We start from the raw sequence: 21,061 nt of genomic DNA on the forward strand, positions 1-21,061 counted from the left end.
CTTCTCACATGTCTTCTTTTCTCAAAGTTGCATTAGTGACCACTAATTGATACTCTGTGGTATATCTTTGTGCTTTTGTGGGCCACTAGTATCTTGTGCTTGTACACTGCTCCTGCTCTCCATGGCCCATACTCAGCTTCATTGAAGCTGATTTCCAGAATATTCCCCATTTCCAGACTGGATCCCAAGATTATGGTAGCAATTACTTCTTCAGTAGTTCCAAGTACATTTTGGGACCTGCTGTTACTTTTCCTATGAGGTGTAACTGTAGCTCAATACAGCTGCCTTGGTTGGGGTTTTTTTGTTTGTTTGTTTTTTTGTTTTTGCTTGTTTGTTTTCCTCTCCCCTGAAACAGGGCATTATCCACTAGAAAACAGATGAAGAAGAGAACTGTGCTGAAATTGGGAAAGATCCAGTTGTGTTATCCTTTGGTTTGACAGCAGAGGTCGAACTTTATAGCTCTCTGATTCAGAAAAAAAGAAAACATCCCATGTGATCAGGCTGAACTATGTTTTCCACAACCTTCTGAAAATCCTGATGGGTTCATCTGAACTGGCTGAAGGCTTCCAAGGTGAACTGTCCCTACAAGATTTTCAGAAATCGGCAATGGAGAGGAATACCTTCAATTTGTTCATCTCTTAGGAACATCTGAAAATTCCCACAGCTATCAATAAAACGACAGGAAACATTTTTTTGATCTGCTGCCAAACTCTCCTGTTTTTTTTTCTTCAAAAAGGTTGTGGAGTCTTTCCTCTTCATGTATTACAAGGTCAGAACAAGTCATATTTCCATGCATTTAAAAAAAAAAAGGAAGTTGACTTGAAAGGAATCACATCTAAATTGCCCATCTGACTGCTAAAAATTACTTTGTTGCCTGTTTTCCTGCTAAGTCTATTACATTTACACAAAACAGCACCAACTTTTAGGACCCACGGGCTCTCCCCAAGCCTGTGAAAAAAGATATATTGCAAAATAAGTTGATGTTCTTATGCTCCATTTACCAGAACAGAACTCATTAACTAGATTTCAGGGTAGAGAGGTTTATGCCATGAAATTATTTATTTTGAAACTGGAAAAATCAAATCAGTGCACAACAAAATCCAAGATGAGACTACAACAGATCAAGTGATGCCCAAATTCAACTTTCTATCTTTGTGATATATATATATTTTTTTTTTTTGCTGTCCAGTGTATTTTTACTACAGTAGTGAATACTTATTTCCTAATTAAAAGGTTAAAAAAGACATTCAAGTAGATCTCTATCATTAAGTCAATTGTTTTGTAGGCAAGAGAGCCAACAAGGCTTGAACTCCTATTGTTTTATGTCATATATCCCTACCTGTTTCTCATTTCAACAATCACCCAACTCAGAAATTTGTCACGACCCTCCTGTGCAAAATTCCACTGTCATCTCAACATCCACATTTTGTTTCTGTACTCAAAGTCTAACAAAATCTCCTGAATACTTCTCATACTCTAAAAGTATTCCCCCAAGTTACCAGAGCCCTACCACGTCTCCTGCATGACCTAAGAAAGACTGACAGTAAGCACAGAGTTACTGTCAGGACACCTAGTGGCTGAGGTTGCTCAACAGCAGGTGACTCAAGATAATCCCTTTTTACTACTGACAGTTTTCACTAAGTTTAGAGAAGCTAACTAGCTTACTAGGTAAACAATCTAGAAAAAACATAATTTGCATATAGCAATACACAAACTGAAATTACCAGAGGAAAAAACAGGTATAACAAAATTACTGTTTTAGAAATGTAGTAACATGTCCATGTTCAGATGTAATATATTTACTTTACACATAGAGGAATGAAAACAACCCAAGCATACACACCTCTGTAAGTGATAGAGGCACTATTCAAAAATGTTTTAAATTAAGGGAGGAACATCTTCATTATTTTCAAAATCAACATAAGTATGCTTAGTCTCAAGAATCTTCTCTGGCTGTAGCTTAATAGGCCCCTGTCCACTTTGTTCCTTTTCTCGGATTATCTTTGTCACATCAGGGAATGAATATTTACTAGGATCCACTTCTAATTTCTCAACTTGTCCACTCCTGAAACAAGAGAGAAACAAATGGAACAAACTTAATTTCAGTGTATAACAGAATTATTTTGGGTGCCCGTTTATAAACCTATTGACATCAATGTGAGAGTTGCTACTGAGTCTGATTAAACCAAGATTAAAAGCTTTTACAACCTGAAAACCAATTGTTATAAAAACTCTCAAGGTAAATACAGAGAAGTACTACAAAATCTCTAAGGTTTTGTACAAAAGAATCCTTAGCCTACAAACCTCACACTTCAATTTTTTACATCTATAATTTTCTTTATATCAGAATAAGGTGATCACTGGTATCACATTGCAAATGGTTGGCTTTTGATTCAAGACAGGGTTCTCTTTATCTGATTGGTCTTTTGTTCTTCTTTCTTTCTGTTTGTTTTTATCACAGTTCCTTCATGCTACATGTCTACTAATTTCTATGTGACAGACTCATCTTTATAAAGCAGAAATGATTTTATTTAGAGAGAAAATGTAATTGTATGCATTTATTTGCTCCTGTCAGCTAGTTTTATGTTTTGTATTCTAAAATAAAAATTGAAATGAAAGTATATGACAGGTCAGAGTTAAAACAGATTTTCTATCACTAGTAAGGTCATTCTTTTAGATTACACTTAGAAATGATACAGGCCACTCACTAAGACAATATCATGATAATCACATGATGATCAAAGATTTGAAATATTCTTATCTTTTCTTCTTGGGGCATTTAAAGCCACTTTTTTTTCCTAATAAAAGAGTTCAATGATTAAATGAAAAAAAAAAAATCTAGCCTGTTTTTCAAGTAATTTGTAACTGTTTATATGAAAAATGGCAATGTGGACATTTAACTGCACAATGACGTTTTAATTTCTGAAAATTCCAACATAATTTTACATCTTCATACTAATTTTCATATTATACTGGGTGTTACTTTGAGTCAAAGTTCCAAGCTTAGCAATACAAAAGATAGTGCATCACTCTTAATGGATGTGAGAAAACTCCCTGTTAACCCAGAAGATTGGAAGAGCTCATTAGAACTGGAACCAGTCAATAAGCAGGAGTCACTAGATGAAAGAATGTATTTCACTGATGACAAAGGTCATGCAAATATGCAAATAAAGTAGATTAAAAGATTTTTAACTGAAAATGTATCATCTTTAGTTGTTAAAACAGGGCGTTCTGCAAAGCAGCTTCCAAATTCTGCCAGTGATTCCCCATCAAGTCTGCATGAGATCTGACAGGACATCCAGCCCACACCTGTGTGTGAGATCTCTGTCCCAGTGAAAGAGAAATGCTGAAAGATTTATGAGCAATTTTCTCCTCTCCTCCCAAGCTATGCTGAGGAAAGCATGACTAACACAAGTCATCAGCTAGCCACCTCTTTCAGCTTTATGCCACTAGATGTTTCTTGTGATAGAGGAATTATTTGAAGAGTTTGCTAAGCAGAAAATGCCCAGAGAAGCAACCCATTTTAATAATGTGGATAATCATTTCCAAGAAGTGTCACAAACAGATACTGCTCAGACGAGAAATTTCATGGGTAATAAAGACAGATACATGAAAACTCTTATTTCTTGTTTTTCAGTTTCAAAAGCCAGATTTTTTTTCATGTACTATGAAGTTTAATAAAATAAATGTGGATTCACTTGGTGGTAACGTCCCCAAAAGGTAAGAGGAATTTTTGTTTGCAGTGTAAATTATGGAATGTGTTGTGACCCACACAGCAAGTGTTATGAAGATCCCAAAGACAGAACACTCTTCAGAATCTTCATCTAATCACTAACCTGAATCACCTGAGAAAAAGATAAAAAAGCATAACTATGAAAATGAATTAGCCTCAATCTGCCATACCAACACACAAAAAAATATTTTCCTTGATTTGAAGTATGCAATTATTAGTAGACTCTGTGGAGTTGGAATAGCTTATTAGTAGCAGAATAAACTCCAGTACACCAAAATGAATTAACAGCGAGCGATGTAAAATTCACATAACAATCTATGACAGGATTATACACATTAATCATTCTCAAAACATAATTAGCACACACTATCTTGAAGCATCTATTAGCAATAGACAGTAGAAAAGACTAAGAGTCAAGCACAAGTGATTTTTTTTTTCCAGAAAATAAGTGAATTTTAGGTACATGATCAAGAATTTTGTACTTCTTTAGTAAAGCTTCATAGTGCTGTTCCCACTACCAAGATGCAAATATTTGTTTGACAAGACAACTTGGTTATGCTGAATTCAGCGCAGCTATGATGCATTCATCTGCTGAGAATCTGCTCCTCTCATTGCATAATCTACACAAAAAGAGGTATAACCTAACTACCTGAAAATGTTTGGAAGAATGAGGTTTAGGTCACCTACACATTTTTTCCATTAATTCTACCTAGCAGAAGATCTTATTGCTGAAGCTCATCCACAAACAACAATGACAGTGAGGAAAAGAATAATAGCAGTTGGCAGCCAGTCACTAGGGGTGTCCCCCAAGGATCAGTGCTGGGCCCAGTCCTGTTCAATATTTTTATCAATGATCTGGACCAGGGGATTGAGTCCAGCATCAGTAAGTTTGTGGCTGACACCATGATAGGAGCGGTGTCAATCTGTTGGAGGGTAGGAGAGCCCTTGACAGGCTGGATGGGTGGGCAGAGGCCAATGGGATGAGATTTAACAAGGCCAAGTGCAGGGTTCTACACTTTGGCCACAACAGCCCCAAGCAGCGCTGCAGGCTGGGGACAGAGGGGCTGGAGAGCAGCCAGGAAGAAAGGGACCTGGGGGTACTGGTAAATAGTAGACTGGAGATGAGCCAGCAGTGTGCCCAGATGGCCAGAAGAGCAAATGGCATCCTGGCCTGGATCAGGAACAGTGTGGCCAGTAGGACAGGGGAGTTTATGCTTCCCCTGTACTCAGCACTGGTCAGGCCACACCTTGAGTACAGTATCCAGTTCTGGGCTCCTCAGTTCAAGAGAAATGTTGAGGTACTGGAACATGTCCAGAGAAGGGCAATGAATCTGGTGAGGGGCCTGGAACACAGCCCTGTGAGGAGAGGCTGAGGGAGCTGGGGGTGTTTAGCCTGGAAAAGAGGAGGCTCAGGGGTGACCTCATTGCTGTCTACAACTACCTGAAGGGAGGTTGTAGCCAGGTGGGGGTTGGCCTCTTCTCCCAGACAACCAGCAACAGAACAAGGGGACACAGTAGTCTGAAGTTGTGCCATGGGAGGTATAGGCTGGATGTTAGGAGGAAGTTCTTCTCAGAGAGAGTGATTTGCCATTGGAATGGGCTGCCCAGGGAGGTGGAGGAGTCGCCATCCCTGGAGGTGTTCAAGAAAAGACTAGATAAGGCACTTAGTGCCATGGTCTAGTTGACTGGATAGGGCTGGGTGATAGGCTGGACCAGATGACCTTGGATGTCTCTTCCAACCTGGTTGATTCTATGATGATCCAATACATATGAAGACTACTTAGATTGTAGTGAACAAGAGTTCACTGAACAGTACTCTTGAGAAAGTTTTCTCCAGAAGGACACATTTCTCAAGTCTTCTTGTCCTTATTACAGTTATGGCTTACTAGATGCCTGTGTGTACAAATTAATTTTCAAATCACTTCTGAGGCATCCCACCTTTTGTTCTCATTAGTCAAATGATACCCTCTGCTTTGATTAGCTCCAGAGCTCAATGAGAATGCAAATGAACCTGTACTTTAAGATTAACTTAAGTAAAAGGCTTTTTGATATGTGGCTTAGTCATACCAGTCTCCACTTTGTGGTTAAGTGAATTGAATGACAATTTCTATGATTCTTCTTTCCCAGTCAGGGCAACTTGCACTGTAAAAATTCTCAGTGTCTTCATGACAGCTAACAAGCTATGTAGCCTGAAAATATTATTTTTGTGATCCACTCACAGGCACTTACAGAAGGCAAATAGTGCATCTCAATAGAATTGATAACTGATTTGCCATTTTAATTTTTCCACACATTTATTCATCTTTTGTGCTGACCACACTTTGGATGCACTTGCTTCCTTCAGCTCATGCTTGGTTTAGACAGAAATGAATACAAGTTTTGAAAGATCACATAAATTTTCTTTCAGCTCTTTCAGGCTTAGTCTGCCTACAGCTCAGTTCAATTTCTGACCTCATTTTAGCTCTCATTTCCAGTAATGAGAAAATTGCTGATTTTGTTCTACTGTATTTCTCTTTACAACATGAAGTTCTCTGCTTTCCAGCTTGTCACATCTCTATATGCCTATGTGTAAACTCGGGGGGGGGGGGGGGGGGGGGGAGTCAGAGAACATTCTCATCACTAACTTTGTGAAATGGGTACATTCCCATGTCACAAGGATTCATTTTTTGAAAGGTCCAAATTAAAACTCCTCACTACCTCCCCCCCACCAAAAAAAAAAGCTCTTTGTATCTTCTCCACCAAAATGAACCAAGCTAAATGAAGAACATCACTTAGATCAGAGCTTTGCAGTATGTCTCAGATTCAGCAACTGTTACATCTCAAGTGAGACAACTATAAAGAGGTTTTGAAATAATCATCTTTCATTATTTGCTTCTTAATAAATAAATTTTAAAAAACCAACTACAAATAAAAAGTTCTAAAGAAAGCAAATTAGTGCCTGTTCACCACTGTGAAACTGTGAACTAAAAAAGGAGTTCTGTTAATGAGTCTGGTGGTGACACATTTGCTAGAAAAAGGTTGGGATTAAAATCCAGTACAGAGATAAAAAACACTCAGCCCTCACATTCAATATAACTTACAAGCAATTTTACATATAGATTTTAATATATCTGTCTGAAACTGGATAACCTGTTAAAAAGTATTCATGGCTATAACAGCAGACAGTGATGGACATTCTAGCAGCATATATTTTTCTTTTGTGTTCCCATTTAGAATCCAGACGAAATAAGCAAAACGAACAATCCCTACAGAAAAAAAAACACCCTCCCCAGAAAACATCTCCAGAAATTACATTCTGTCACTAAGAACTGATTCCAGTAGACTTTTAACCAGATTTCTAACCTAATACTTTATACTATTTTCTACAGCACCTGATGGCTTAGGTTACCACTCCAATCTCACTTAGACAAGAGGAGAAAGACACTTCTTGCAGTCAGATTTGCAGTGCTCAAACTACTCAAATAGAAACCACCTCCACATTACATTCCTTAGTTCACTATAAAAGATGTGTAAAAAGCAGAAATTGCTGATTTATTCTTAATGCTGCTTTGTGAAGTACTATAGAAGGTGCTAATCCAGTCCTATGCCTCTTCAAATTAATTATTTCTCTGTATCTCTCAACTTCTCTACATAAAAATCTACAGTAAGAAGTCACTCTCATATATTGCTGTGTTGCTCTTTACTGGAGTTATTCCAGTTTCATCTAATTATTTTGTTTTAATTTTCCAACATGTTAAAGGAAGATTAGTCTGCAACTGAGGGTGAGATAAAGATTATTGAATTTATGTAAATGTAACTCTTAAAAATTCCAGTATGACTTCAGAAAAGTCAGTTCCTACCTACATAATTTCACCTATGCAAAGGTGGTGAACTCAGATTCTATACCTCACTGATTAGGCTAGTAAAGAATACCATACTCAGCTACTACATTAATGGAGGGTTTGTAAGTATAATCAGTCTGTCAAATTCCTCCCATAGAAACTTGTCTCTTTGAAAATTTGAAATAGAGATTTGTAGACAGCCACAGAAGAAATCTTTCTTACTTAGTAAAAGTAAAGATAGTATCATCATGTAATCTAGCTAACAAGCATTAAAGACATTTAAAGCACTACATTTTATTTTAGCAGATTATACGTCTGACAGCATTTAGCCAAGACATCTGTAGCTGTCAAGTGTAATCACTGTGATGAATATTCTTCTGTAATCTAAGAGACATCTTTTCAGCAAATTTTTAACATCTGGCAAGTCAGCAACTTCTCAACTAAGGAGGTCAAAGCTTACTATTTTTACCAAGAACTGCAATTCAAAAGCCTTTTCCTACTCCTTTTGTGATGCATATTCATGTAATATTTTAACAGTGCATTTTGTGGTTTTCCTTCAAAATTTGAAGTATATTCATAATTCCTTTAAACTGCTTCGAAATCTGACACAGCCTTGGGATTTCTCTATGCCATGGGCTATCTTTAGTTCATTAGCCAGCAGGAAAGGCTATCACTTCATGTTACTGGTTCCATTAATTCCATGTTCCCATTATCACTCCTATTTAGACATCCCAAAATGAAAGGCATACCAAGAAAAAAGCCAAGACATCTATTTAAATAAATTCATCTTACCAATTCTAAATTTTCAGCTGTACTTCTGTGGTAAAGAACTACTCCTTTTGCAGAGAGTCATAGAATAGTTTGAGTTGGAATGGTTCTTTTAAGGTCATCTAATCCAATCCCCCTGCAGTAAGCAGGCACACCTTCAATTAGATCAGATTGCTCAAAGCTGCATCTAACCTGGCCTTGAACCACCAGCAATAAAAAATTTCTTTTACCTAGTCTAAAACTACCCTGTTTTAGTTTAAAACTATTACTTCTTCTCCTGTCACAACAGGCCCTGGTGGGCATTATCTGCAAATCTGCTGAGGGTGCAGACAGTCCTACTGTCTATCTCACTGATGAAAGTACTAAGTAGTACTGGTCCCAGTAAGGACCTCTGAGGGACACCACTTGTCACTAATCTCAGGACACGGAGTCATTGACCACTACCCTCTGGATGTGACCATGAATGCAGTTCCTCATTCAATGGACAATCCATCAATCAAATCTGTATCTTTCCAGTTTAGAGAGAAGGATGTTGTATGGGGCTCTGTCAAAAATTGTGTCCAGACAGATGATATCTATAGTTTTTCCCTTGTCTACTGATGTAGTCACTCCATCAGAGAAGGCCACTAGGTTGATCATTGATCAGGCAGGACTTGCCCTTAGTGAAGCCATGCTGGCTGCCTTGAATCACCACCTTATCCTCCACGTGCCTTAGCATACCTTCTAGGAGAATCAGTTCCATGATCTTCCAAAGCACAGAAGTGAGGCTGACAGTTTCTCTTTTTAAAGTTCCTTTTTTTTTCCCTTTCCAGCCACCAGGGATTTCACATGACTGCCATGACTTTTCAAATATCATGGGGAGGAAGTATGCACCATTTGGCTTGGACCTTCTAAAAATCTCTGCAGTAATCACTACTGCCTAAGGAAAGGGTGCAGTCCATGTGGAATATCAACACATCCTTTCAGTTGCCCTACCATCTCACCAAGTAGATCATTCAAGAAAAGAAGTCATGACTCATTTTTATTAAATCCAGGAAATAAAAAGCATCATGAATGATACTGAACTCTTGCAGTGGTATTTTGCCAGTGTCCTATATACTGAAATGAAGAAGAGTGCCCATGATCCTTAATGCTATTTTCTTGCTAACTGCTTGACTCTTCCATCAACATTCACCACAACAAAATTAAACAGGGAAACAAATGCAAACCTCCAAATATAAACAGATAGATGGCTTAAACTTTGTTGTTATTGTCTCTTATTCTGCTATGGATACTACTGCCTATTGAAAAAATAAAAGATTAACATTTATATAACAGTATTTGTACTTAAACTAAGTGTCCAGCAACCCCAGTGTCCATCCAAAGCAATGGCTAAAAAAGATAGAAGACAGTGCATCACTGATATTTGCTTGCTTCTGATGGTCATTAAGTTCAAGGCTTCCAGAGCTGGAGTCTATACCACACTGAATAGGATTAATCTATATTATAAACTTTCAGAAACATTTTTAAAAACCATTTATTCATTCAGCATCTAAACCTCTATACCAGCAAGCACATATATTCATGAGAGACATTCAAAATCATCGCATTTCAAATGGCTTTCAGAATTGGGTTACCTAGCAAGGAGCTCTGCAGAGGCAATTCTTAGTAGATTATTTAATTTTGGAATATACCATTTTAGTAATCTGAATGATCTGACAGAACAAAAGTGATCAGCAGAAATAAGTGCTCTTCTGGCTTTCCTATTGGAACAGATTATTTTGTAAATAACACCAAAGAGGCTACTAGTCTAAAGCTTTTAGATATAGTTTTACTCTATACAAATCAGTATTTTCATAGTTTTGACAATAATCTAAGAATCATATATTCTGGCATGTGATGAACACATGGATAAACAATAAAACTAATGCAGAAAAAAAAACAGATTACCTTCTTGCAATTTTTTGTAATGTATTGCAGTCAGAACGTTTAACTGAAGTTGATACTTTTTGCTTAGCCAGGATTATTTCTTTAACCTAAAATAAAAATAGAAACAGAAATAATTCTCCTAGCAACTGAAGCATTTAAATAATATCTCAAAAGTAGAAAAAATTAAAAGCTTCTTAATATTTTTTCTCAGGACATCTTTCTGTTAGATTTTAATAGGTTTTGCACAGTATGAAATACATATATAAGGCAATTTTAACCAAATTATTGCTAAATATTTGCATTAATATTAATTAAAAAAATAAACAAAAAACTAAAGCCCAGAAAGGAAAGACCTCTTAAAGGTGTTATCAGAGAATTCTAGAAATGGATGTCCTAAATCTAAAACATATTTAAGAAAACAGAGGCAAAAACTGAAAACAATATTTGTAACTTGAGCCATCTTTTCAGTCCACATTTTTCCCTACAATGGGATTTCCACTAGCTAACAGTTTAACTGAAATACTTCTGAACAATGAAAGGATTTATAGGGTTCCACAGCTATATACCTCCACAAGCCTTTGACAGTGATCAAATATTACTGCATTTACCATACCTAGATAAGTGAGAACTATATAATGAAATGCAATCAAATAACCTTTACACTGACATCCATCATATACATCACTCCTATTTTTAAATTAATTACGGAATCTATCTCCTTTGATCTTTAAATGTCTGTTTTTGAAGGCTGAGGCAATAAAAAGCTGTCAGAATTTATCAGGGAATGTTTATATAATTAAGAATTAATCAGAAAGTCCAGATTTTAGTCTCTGATTCACTAAGGAAAGTGAGGTTTTAAAACATGAGACAGAATGTCTCAAAATTATCAGTAAAACTGCTAATAACACTGGGGTCTGGTGCTTTCTCTCAGACATTAATTAAAATGCTATTGGTGTAATTAACTGATGACATCTTGCAAAAATCACTGATTTAATATGCCAGTTTGGGTCAAATTCTATTAAAGAAGCTCTCCGTTCCTGTATGATTGGCAAAGATGACTCAGCTAGATCATAGGTGTTCAAAGTCTGAAAAGCTTCATGTCACAAATATTTCTTGTAGGAAAATGAAGCATGTACAATGCAGTCACTATCATCTCCTCAGTCTTGCAAAATCTCTGTGCAGATGATGGTTACTTTATGAACACCACACTTTAAAAGTGTCACTGTATCATTTCATGGAATGTTGTGTCCCTTCAGTTTGTTTTGATGACCTTCCAAAACAATGTTGGTGGACGCTGTCACACCCTTTCTGCAGTGATTGCTGTGCAGTAAATAGCACGTTTAAGAAAATAGTTTGATTTCTTTCACTTCATATGGATACACTATCTCCAACATCTCCAACATCTGTAATATGACAAGGAAAAAGTTTGGGTTTTCATTTTAAAGGCTAGGAAACTATGAATAGGTCAGAAGATGAATGGTGGAAGGTTTAGTAACTGGATTAGAATATCACGAAAGCAAATGGGAAACAGTGGGTTCAATTATCATTCTATTCTGTTACTGAGAAGAAAGAGATCTTTTAAGGACACTGTTGCAAGAAGCATGTCACAGTACACCATTTTTACGTTAATAGCATTTTAAACAATCCAGTTACCAAAGGAATGTGCTAGATCATTTACCTAATTGCAAGTATTTTTATTTCTATATTAATTGTTTATCATGAACAAAAGTGCAATAGAGTTATTAGGCTTATTAGGCTTATCACTGATATAATCTGAATAAAAATGCATTAACTCTCTTCTTTCCATTATCTCATTAAAAGAAATACATGTTGAGTTGATCTCAAATCAGTGTTCTCAGTCATAATGATCTGAAAGAAAATTATGTTTTGGCCTTGCTGATCTTCATTCATTATACTTTGCTTCCTAGATTACATCACATTAATACCAATAAATTTTGTAAGGAAACTTGTTTAGGAAACTGTAAATTCTCACAAGCGAATTTTGAACATTAACAAAATATGGAGCTTAAGAAAATGTGTACAATTTTCAGCCTTCTTCAGCAGTTCCTGGTGAAATTGGACGCTTGATGCTAGAGTGACAGTCTGTGATTTAATGAGAGGCTGTCCATGTAGGAAAAAACACTATTTCTGAAAGCAAAAAACACATGATGTAGTCTTAAAATCTGTCCAACTTTTGAAAGGCATAATGGCAAAAGAGCAAGATGCTGAAGTTGATTACTGTCTCCTGCAGCTCTCAGAACCCCACCATATAATCCATTCTCACCTCCAGAACTCTACCTTCTTAAAACTTCCACTCCCAAATCAAAATACCACTTATATATCCAAGGTACAAGCTAGATTTACTGAAGACATACAGTGGAGATGAAATGGAGATACCTATTGGTTTGCTCTTATTTATACTGCAAGAACTGGGCTAGGCAGGGAAGAGAGTACAAAAACACTTCACGACAATCAGCTTTTATTTGCCAGCAGAATTCTCAATTGACTTGAATCTTGATCAGCATGATCATATGGTGATACAGGCAAACATCAGAGCACAGGTGAGATAGGAGAGCACAGTTAGCAATATTAGGGGAATATGACTTTGACACAGGCTTCTTATGTCCTAGGGGCTACTGTGCAGCATTTTGCAGCTGAAACACCATGTTGACACAATCATTTTGATTACATATACTCTGTACAGCTGCTCAGTGGATCCTTTCCAGACAGAGAGAGCAGGAACTGAAAATTAGTTAAGCAACTCTTCTTCTGATGACTTGAGACATGAGAGTTGTACATCATCCCTGCCTGAAGTTGGGCTTTAAGATTGAGTTCTTTTTCTGAAATGTTCTGCCTTTGATAAGTGTGTCCTGATAGAAAGAGCTAGATTGAATAACTTTAGCTAGCCAGATATTACCTGTATCTGAGAAACATTCCCAAAGTACTTAAAACAATTAAGTATCTTCATATGTTTAGAATTTATGTATATATTTGTACTTTAATTTACATACCTTCGGCATACTGACAACTAAATGACCAGTTGTTTGTGATCTTTTAGCAGAGCTGCTGTCTGGCTTCACTTCCTCAGGGAGTACAATCTGAAATGGCTGTAAGAAAATCAGGAATTAAAGTACATCATGACAAAACATCTCTTCTTTGGTCTTTTTTTTGAGCTAGACAGAACACATGCAAAAATCTCACTATCACATGCTTTGATCTTAAGGATAGTATAGGTCTAAATCCTCCCACTTTATATGTAGTACTACTAATCCTAACAAATCACTAACATGCTAAACAGCTTTTACTTATAAGTATAGTCATATGTATATTCCTGAACTGCTGTCATTCCTGAAGTGACATTTCTAAAGAAGGTTAGAAAATGATGCTTGACTTACATTAGCAATTAAATGAGAAAGATTAGATGTGAAGTAATTCTGAAGTTTTATTTAGGCAGTTGGTATAGTCAAAAATAGGGATTTTGCTTGGTCTTTAAGTACTTGGATTTTTTTAAAATTCTAATAGAATTAAAATCTCTGAGAAGAAAGAAAACTGTAACAACATTTTAAATGCCCTTTAAAAATAATATATATCCATTTGTTTTTGTCAGCTACAAATTTCCAGATTGTGAAATTGCTAAGTTCTAGCCTAGGGCAACTAGCAAGCTCCCTTCTTAAGTGAAATGTGCGGGGGGAATATGAAGAGAGGAGTGAAAAAGAGTGAAATTTCATTTCAGGCTTACACGTCTTCTGGTTAGCACTTCTACAGTTCATGTGCGCTCCAAAATAATGCAAGTATGAAAGAAGATTTGTTCTGCACAGGTGCATGCAGTTGGTAACTCATAAAAGTCAAGTAAATATAGTAAAAACCCACTAACCTTTCCCTTCACCAGTACACGTATATAAGTTGGCTGGACATCAACCTCAAGCAGAGAAGTATCCAAATGTCTTCAGAATGAAATATACATAAGTGAATTAATTGAAAGTCCAGTCCAGTAAATAAGCAGTGCAGATCATATCACTCTTTAATGACGATTTCTCAGTTTATAAATTACAAACTCAATTTCTGTCATATGAAATATTACTAGTATTTCATGTCATTGGAAGAAAAATATGATCTTCCTACCACAGAATGTCTAAATTCTGTCAAATCCATCACCATGACTGTTGTATAACTGCAAGAATTCAAAATCTTTGTGGAAAATAAGAAGGTCTTTCTTCTATTAGTTCAGTGCTTTACATTAACATGAAAATGAATCTACTTGCTATCTAAAATTGCCAAATTATTCTGCTACTTTTCTTTCTAAAAGCTTGGCTAGTAAATAGGTAATAAAAGTTCCTTTTTTTTCAAGGATTTTGCTGGAAAACAATGAACAGAAATACTTCATAGTCCTGGAAAACACCATACTTCTAAATTTCAAACTTGTTAAACAACTTCTGTGACCCATAAAAGCTCCACTATGTGCAGAAGTAAGTATTCTCTATTTTCTTCCTCTTATGACATTATTTCTCAGTTGAATTTTCCAGGATAGTCTTCATTTCTTACAAGAGAGCACAAAATACTGAAACATATCCAACACCTTATTGCATCTGGACAGGCTTTCTGAGGCTTCAAATAAATGCATTTCTTATAATTCAGAAACATAGACCAGGTCTCTTTTGAGGCAAATTAATGAGCTTTAGTTGAAAAAATACCTGGCATTAATAGTGTTTCTGTGTTGTAAAACTAGTTCAAGCTTTATTCTAACAAGTTTCTGTTATGGATAAATAAGTCTGTGCATATCAAATCCCTTCCTGAAGCATAGTTAAGGCCACTCTACTCCTTAGTAGCATATACTATCAAATAGTTATAAAGTTTCCTTGTCATATTTTGGCCTGGTTCAACCAAATTTCTTCCAGGCAATGCCTTGGCACAATTCAGAAAATGGGTCATGGGCTCTTTCCAGTAAGTAAGGGAAGTAGGACAAGGCTATGCTATTTTGTCTGGCAGAGAAGAAGAATTAAACTAGAAGAACATGAACTGTACTGGAGCACTTTTAGGGCCAGAGAATGAGAGAAAATTCCATTCCCTGGAGCCTTAATTTGCATAGGAAAACCTTCTGTGTAGGTATAAAAGGACAGATACGGAGGCAACCTGCCTGTGGACTGCACAAAATAGCAATTAAAGAAATAGACTATTAGACACGGTCTCATACAGGAGTAACAGGCAGTCTAAAGGGTCTCTGTTTTAAAGACCTTCACTGCTTTGGCACAGGCTTACAGACTGAGTCTATTACTTGCTGTTATTTGTTTCCCTCTTGAAAAATCCCCATTAGAGAGAGAAGTATAATTGAAGCACTGTGTAGTAGAACTTAGGAACACCAAAAATTAAAAGAAAAATAATCTCCAACCTGTAAACAGCAAGATCCAAGACAATCTGGTTGTTTTCTTCATCATCTTTCAAAGTGAAATGAAGCCTAATAATAATGACAAGAAACACCTCCAGGATAAGTACAGTTGGAGTGAATAAGAGAACATTGCAATGTATTTCAAATTTAACTGCTAGCAATTTTAGGTGAATGCAAATACCATTTAGACAATGTCACGTGAGCATTCAGAAGAAATCTGCCATTTGAGCCAAAGTCATTCTAACATTTATTTTCAATTCTCCCCACCCAATCCACAAGAAAAAAAAAAAAAAGTCCTGCTGAAGGTCAACTAAAATTAGTTTGTCCATGTCCATGAAGAGAGAGAGAGAGAGAGAGAGAGAGAGAGAGAGAGAGAGAGAGAGAGAGAGAGAGAGAGAGAGAGAGAGAGACATCTGCTGGTGAAACCTGCCTGCTCTAGTAACAGCTTTAGAGGAAAAACAGCTCATGAAACGCATGAAAAGCTTGGAACTTGAGTCCTAACCTTATCATATGGATTTGTTGTATTTGGGTTTGGTTTTTTTTAATTGCATCGTTGTTCATAGCACTTCATTTGCTTGAAGTACAAAATATCTGCCTATGCATTTCCAAAACGAAACATGACTTGCATAAGGTCCTTGATTCCACAGGCTTTGTAATACTTGTTGAAAACGAGACTGTAGCATTAGTTGTATTAGCTGCCTTTTTGTGATCTAATGCCTGAGTTCTTGAAATTGTGAAAGAATCTTATCAGTTATAAATGGAAAACAACATTTATTACTACAACTGTAAGGAGACCTATTCTAGATTTGCAAGTTCTGCTTATATACTCTGACATTTCTCAAGTATTTAAGTAGATTAACAAAAAAAAAGAAACAAAACCCAAAAGCAGAATAAAACCCATCAATAAAAGAGAAAATTTTTATAAATTAGTTAGTAGCATAAAATTAGAGAAGTTTGCTTAATGTAATTTACCTGGAATATTTTAGTGACATTAAAATATTTAGATACTTTGAGCTCAGATAACAAAAAGAAGCTCAAGTCTTAATGCTGATATATATTTTCCAGCAAGAAAAATGTACTTCTTACTCTTTGCTCTCCTGTATTATGATACAGTCAGTTTGTATGAAAGCTTGCAGAGGTTTCAGTTCATGTTTTGTAAAGGAAAACTGGAAAGAATACAAACCAGCTTTGCTCCACATTTGTGCTTTTTCCTCTTACTGCATCACAGATTTTGAGAATTCACTAAAACATGCAGGGTGAAAGAAATAAAAGAACTGTAACATTTTCTAGAAGGAAGCCTGATCAGAACTGAGGAAATAGTTTGCTGTCAGCAGCATGCAGCCATTCCTTTTGCTAACCTTCCAAAAGAACATCAGAGAAGCTTAGGCATTGCAATGGACATGAAATTTCTGCACTGAAGTAAAAACTTTAGAGAACACCATCTGTCTAATTGTATCTCTTTATTTATGTCTATCCAATGCACTGCCAGATTGCACTGAAAAGCTTGTGATATTCTTGTTGAAGCCGTGACAAAAACTGCTCGCTGCTCTGGCCTTACGTGGGCACATCCAGACTAAATTCAAATCCAGAAAATGTGGGTGACACAAACAGGACTGCTACTAACAGGGAACCCCAGGAGACTGCATTTCTTCTGAGAAGATAGCTAGAGCTTTATTTTAAATCTATCTGCTTTTTAGAGGCATAACCAAATTCCATTAATACAAACTATTCAGAATTATTTCCTTGAATTAATTTTTTTGAGTCGACAGATCTCTATGAACAAAGTACATCAATACATCACTACTTTCTAATATGGACAGAACAAATGTGAGCTCTTCTGCCACTACCTTTAATTTTCCCTTGCCACTGAAAATTATGCGCTGGCACTATAATGCAGGCTTTCAAGTACCTGGAATTTGCATGGATTAATGAATTTCCAATATTTAGAAGGCATTCTTCATGCTTACAGCAGCATGATCTTAGCTTTGATTTTGCAGCTAAACCAGTCTCAACATGGAAAAACTTGTTCAGAGGACAGCAGACAGGTGGGTAGCCCATTGTGTGCCACTTTTTTATCAGTCTCCTGTAGGAGGCTCTTTGGGAAGCCATTTCTGAGGAAACAATGCTTGCACTGTCTCCTGTTCCCTTAGAAAACGAAGGCTTGGTTCAAGTGAAATCAATGGCAATGCATTGTTGATATCCCTTGAAACTGATTCCACAACACTGGAATGCCTTCGTCAATGATAAAATACAAGACACTTCCCTGTATTACCAGCCTCTGTTGCTGGAGACTTCACCTCACTCAGTACCAGAGGACCGCACGCCATAGAATTTAATAACATATCTTTCCCAATTCTGCAAATTTTACATCTGCCATCAGAGGACAGAATGATTTAGTCCAGAAATATTACTTGAACATATTTTTCCACATTTACACTGGCTACTCACAGATATCTATCTTTAACAGTCAAAATGGCTAACACTTTTTTCCAGTATTACCAAGGTGCTCCAAGAAAGACAGCCTTATAATAGATGAGAAGAGAGTAAAACATACAATATCTTTTACAGAAACACAAGTTGTTTGAAGATCAAGATGCTAAACTAAACAACCTTCAACACTTTATTTACTAAAAAAATAATTATTTTTACAGCATTGGAATTTAGAAGCTTGCCCACCAGGAATACAACACTGCAAAGAGAATTGGTCAGCCCTCTTATTTTTATATTTTTACATATCTTGAATTATTTGCCCAAATCAATTGTAAAGAATTCACTCTGTCTAACCTCTCACCCTTACGTACTTTGGCACATTCACATTCAGAACTTTTCCTTCTGCTGTGACCAATTGTCGGAGAGGTTTCTCTCTCCTTTTGGATTCCCTTAGCAAAACAGAAAGAAAAGTGGTTTAGAATGTCACATTCTGGTATTTTATGTTTAATACCAAAAAGGAAAGAAGACAATGGCAAGAGACATGGTACCTCATGTAAAGGCTACATCTTATTTCAAGAGCAAAGGAGGTTAAATCAGAAGTCCTGTTGCACATTAAAGGCATCATCTACAGGTGAAAAAATGCTTTGTAACATCATGTCTCACATTGATAATAGCTTCTTCTGTGTATTACAATATCCATTATCAAACAGTAATATATTAAGGAGTGACAGGACTAGGGGGAATGGAGCAGAGCTGGATATGGGTAGGTTCAGGATGGACGTGAGGAAGAAGTTGTTCAGCATGAGAGTGGTGAGAGCCTGGAATGGGCTGCCCAGGGAGGTGGTTGAGGCCCCGTCCCTAGAGATGTTTAAGGCCAGGTTGGATGGGGCTCTGGCCAGCCTGATCTAGGGTAGGGTGTCCCTGCCCATGGCAGGGGGGTTGGAACTAGATGATCTTTGTGGTCCCTTCCAACTCTGGCTGATTCTATGGTTCTAGATTTACCAGGTAAATCTTAATAAATCACAAATGAAACATCATAAAAGGGTTTGAATTTAGCATTGGTCTGTTTGAGTTCATGTCAATCCTAAACTAAAACATCCTTATTTGCTGAGTAACTTACACTGATATTAGATTCAGCTTCTTTTTACCAGCAAAGATGATGTGAAGCTGTGAGGAGCACTTTTCTGTTCTTGTCTTTCTCATGCTAACTAAGGAAAATCTCATCACCAAAACTAAACCATGAAAGAATTTTTAACTTCTTTAAATGCTTTCAGAAAGCCCAGAAATTAATTATTCTATTTTTATTATGGAAACATTTGGAACACATTTTTCTCTTGACTAGTGCAAGGCATCTCCAAACATACCAAAATTCTATCTAGCTGGAACCCAGTGTATCTTCTGGGAAAATGCCAGACTTTGAATTAATGATAGCAGCAAGTTATGCAAATTCCCATACCTAGTAGACTTCTTTAGGACTGACTTTTCAATACTTAGTTAGGCCTGCTAAATCTCTTTAAAAGCATGCCCTTAAAAAGAACAGCTGAAAAAAATCTCTGTCACAAGTGCTGTTACATAAGGAAGGAAAAAAAAACAAACAAACAAACAAACATACATAAAAAGGGGAATAAAAAAGGAAAATAAAAGACATTGTTTACAGTGTTTGTGAAGCTGATCAGCCAGAAGCAATGAAGTAATTCTTTTTGCTAGTGTCTGCATTATTTCTGCATGTTCAGCAAAAACAGTGACAATTTTAGAAAGTTTTAAAGGCTTTTCAAGTGCCAGACATCTTCAGACTCACCATGCCAAACAGCATAGATAACAAGAAGAATTTTATTACTTGGGATAAGTATCTTTGATAAACTATGTGAAAAAAAAATCTAAGTCACATAGGCAAAGCCCTTGAAATGTCACTTGTGCAGAAATGTTGTATCATGGCCTGTAGGGCACTTATATAATTCAATTTGCACTCTGGCTAAACGGTTTAGGCAAGAATATTACATAAAATGTATTAGTTAGATGACAGAAATGTGAAACTCTCAAAGTCCATAAAATGGAATTGAAAAGAAAAATTGTATTTAAAACTCTCTTTGGAAAGAAAAACAAAATTGTAAATATAGTGGAGTAAATGAGATCAAACAAAAGGAACAATTTGATTTTATAAGCAGATTTTGATTTTATAAGCATATTTGCACATGCAACAGACATTTAAGCTTCTAGCTCTTAATAATATTTAATGTAAGGCAGTCAGTTACCTCACCTATGTACCTTTGAAAATTTCCAATGTACAGAATCTATTAAACCAAAATCATACCTTACATTCTCTTTAGCTCTCCGCTTTTCTTCAATGTATCTGTGAGTTTCTAATCTAGATTCTGGAGTATATGGTGTGGGCTCCTCCCAAAATCTTCGGTCTTCTTCATTATCTTCAACTGTTCTAAACATTTCTTGTTTTTCACCTCCTGCTTCGTGACTTTTTTTCTCCTGTAGGGAGTGTGGGCTACACAAGATCACATGGAACATTATCCCAGTGAAATGAAGAAAGAGTGTCAGCACTTGCTAATGAATTCTTGCAAGGGTATTTTTTTAACCCAATACTAATATTTCTATAATTCCTATGAAGAACAGTATCTTATACATTTGGATAACATTCTCTGCTCTCTTTCCCTCATCAATCAACAAAACTTATTTCAACATAACTGTTTTCATTAACTAAGATACTGTGGTTTTGCCCAATCATCTGAAAATCCTAAGAGATAGTGCAAGACATTAAATTTCAGAAGCAGAATTTTCAGGTACCCTCACAACTTCCAGGTGCTGTAATGATGTAATGGTGTAATATTCACATATTCCAAATATCAGGCTGAAGCAAAACAGAAATGTATAGGGCAGTGATATTTTACTTAGCCATTTCCTCAAGTGCCATCTTAGACCTCGAATCATTCTCTCCCCCTTGCCCTAAGCCTCCGTAATGTCCAGAAACTCAGTTTGTGATAGAGCTGTGACCTGTAAGGACAAAGT

At 36.4% G+C, this 21,061-nt stretch overlaps 1 protein-coding gene across 2 annotated transcripts in view; it reads right to left on the reverse strand.

The window, feature by feature from the left end:
- Window positions 1–1,034: 1,034 nt before the first annotated feature.
- The window catches only part of LOC135181276 (dynein axonemal assembly factor 11-like), a 53,379-nt gene continuing 33,352 nt past the window's right edge, over window positions 1,035–21,061 (reverse strand). For both annotated transcript variants that reach the window (XM_064154306.1, XM_064154305.1), the window contains 7 exons: window positions 20,355–20,540; window positions 18,415–18,492; window positions 15,617–15,682; window positions 14,105–14,174; window positions 13,242–13,337; window positions 10,252–10,337; window positions 1,035–2,065 (listed from right to left, as the gene is read on the reverse strand). In XM_064154306.1, the coding sequence (XP_064010376.1) occupies window positions 1,879–2,065; window positions 10,252–10,337; window positions 13,242–13,337; window positions 14,105–14,174; window positions 15,617–15,682; window positions 18,415–18,492; window positions 20,355–20,540 (769 nt within the window). In that variant the 3' untranslated portion in view covers window positions 1,035–1,878. The remainder of the gene's footprint in view (window positions 2,066–10,251; window positions 10,338–13,241; window positions 13,338–14,104; window positions 14,175–15,616; window positions 15,683–18,414; window positions 18,493–20,354; window positions 20,541–21,061) is intronic.

The sequence above is a fragment of the Pogoniulus pusillus genome, chromosome 14 (assembly GCF_015220805.1).
Source record: "Pogoniulus pusillus isolate bPogPus1 chromosome 14, bPogPus1.pri, whole genome shotgun sequence".
NCBI classification, from domain to species: domain Eukaryota; kingdom Metazoa; phylum Chordata; class Aves; order Piciformes; family Lybiidae; genus Pogoniulus; species Pogoniulus pusillus.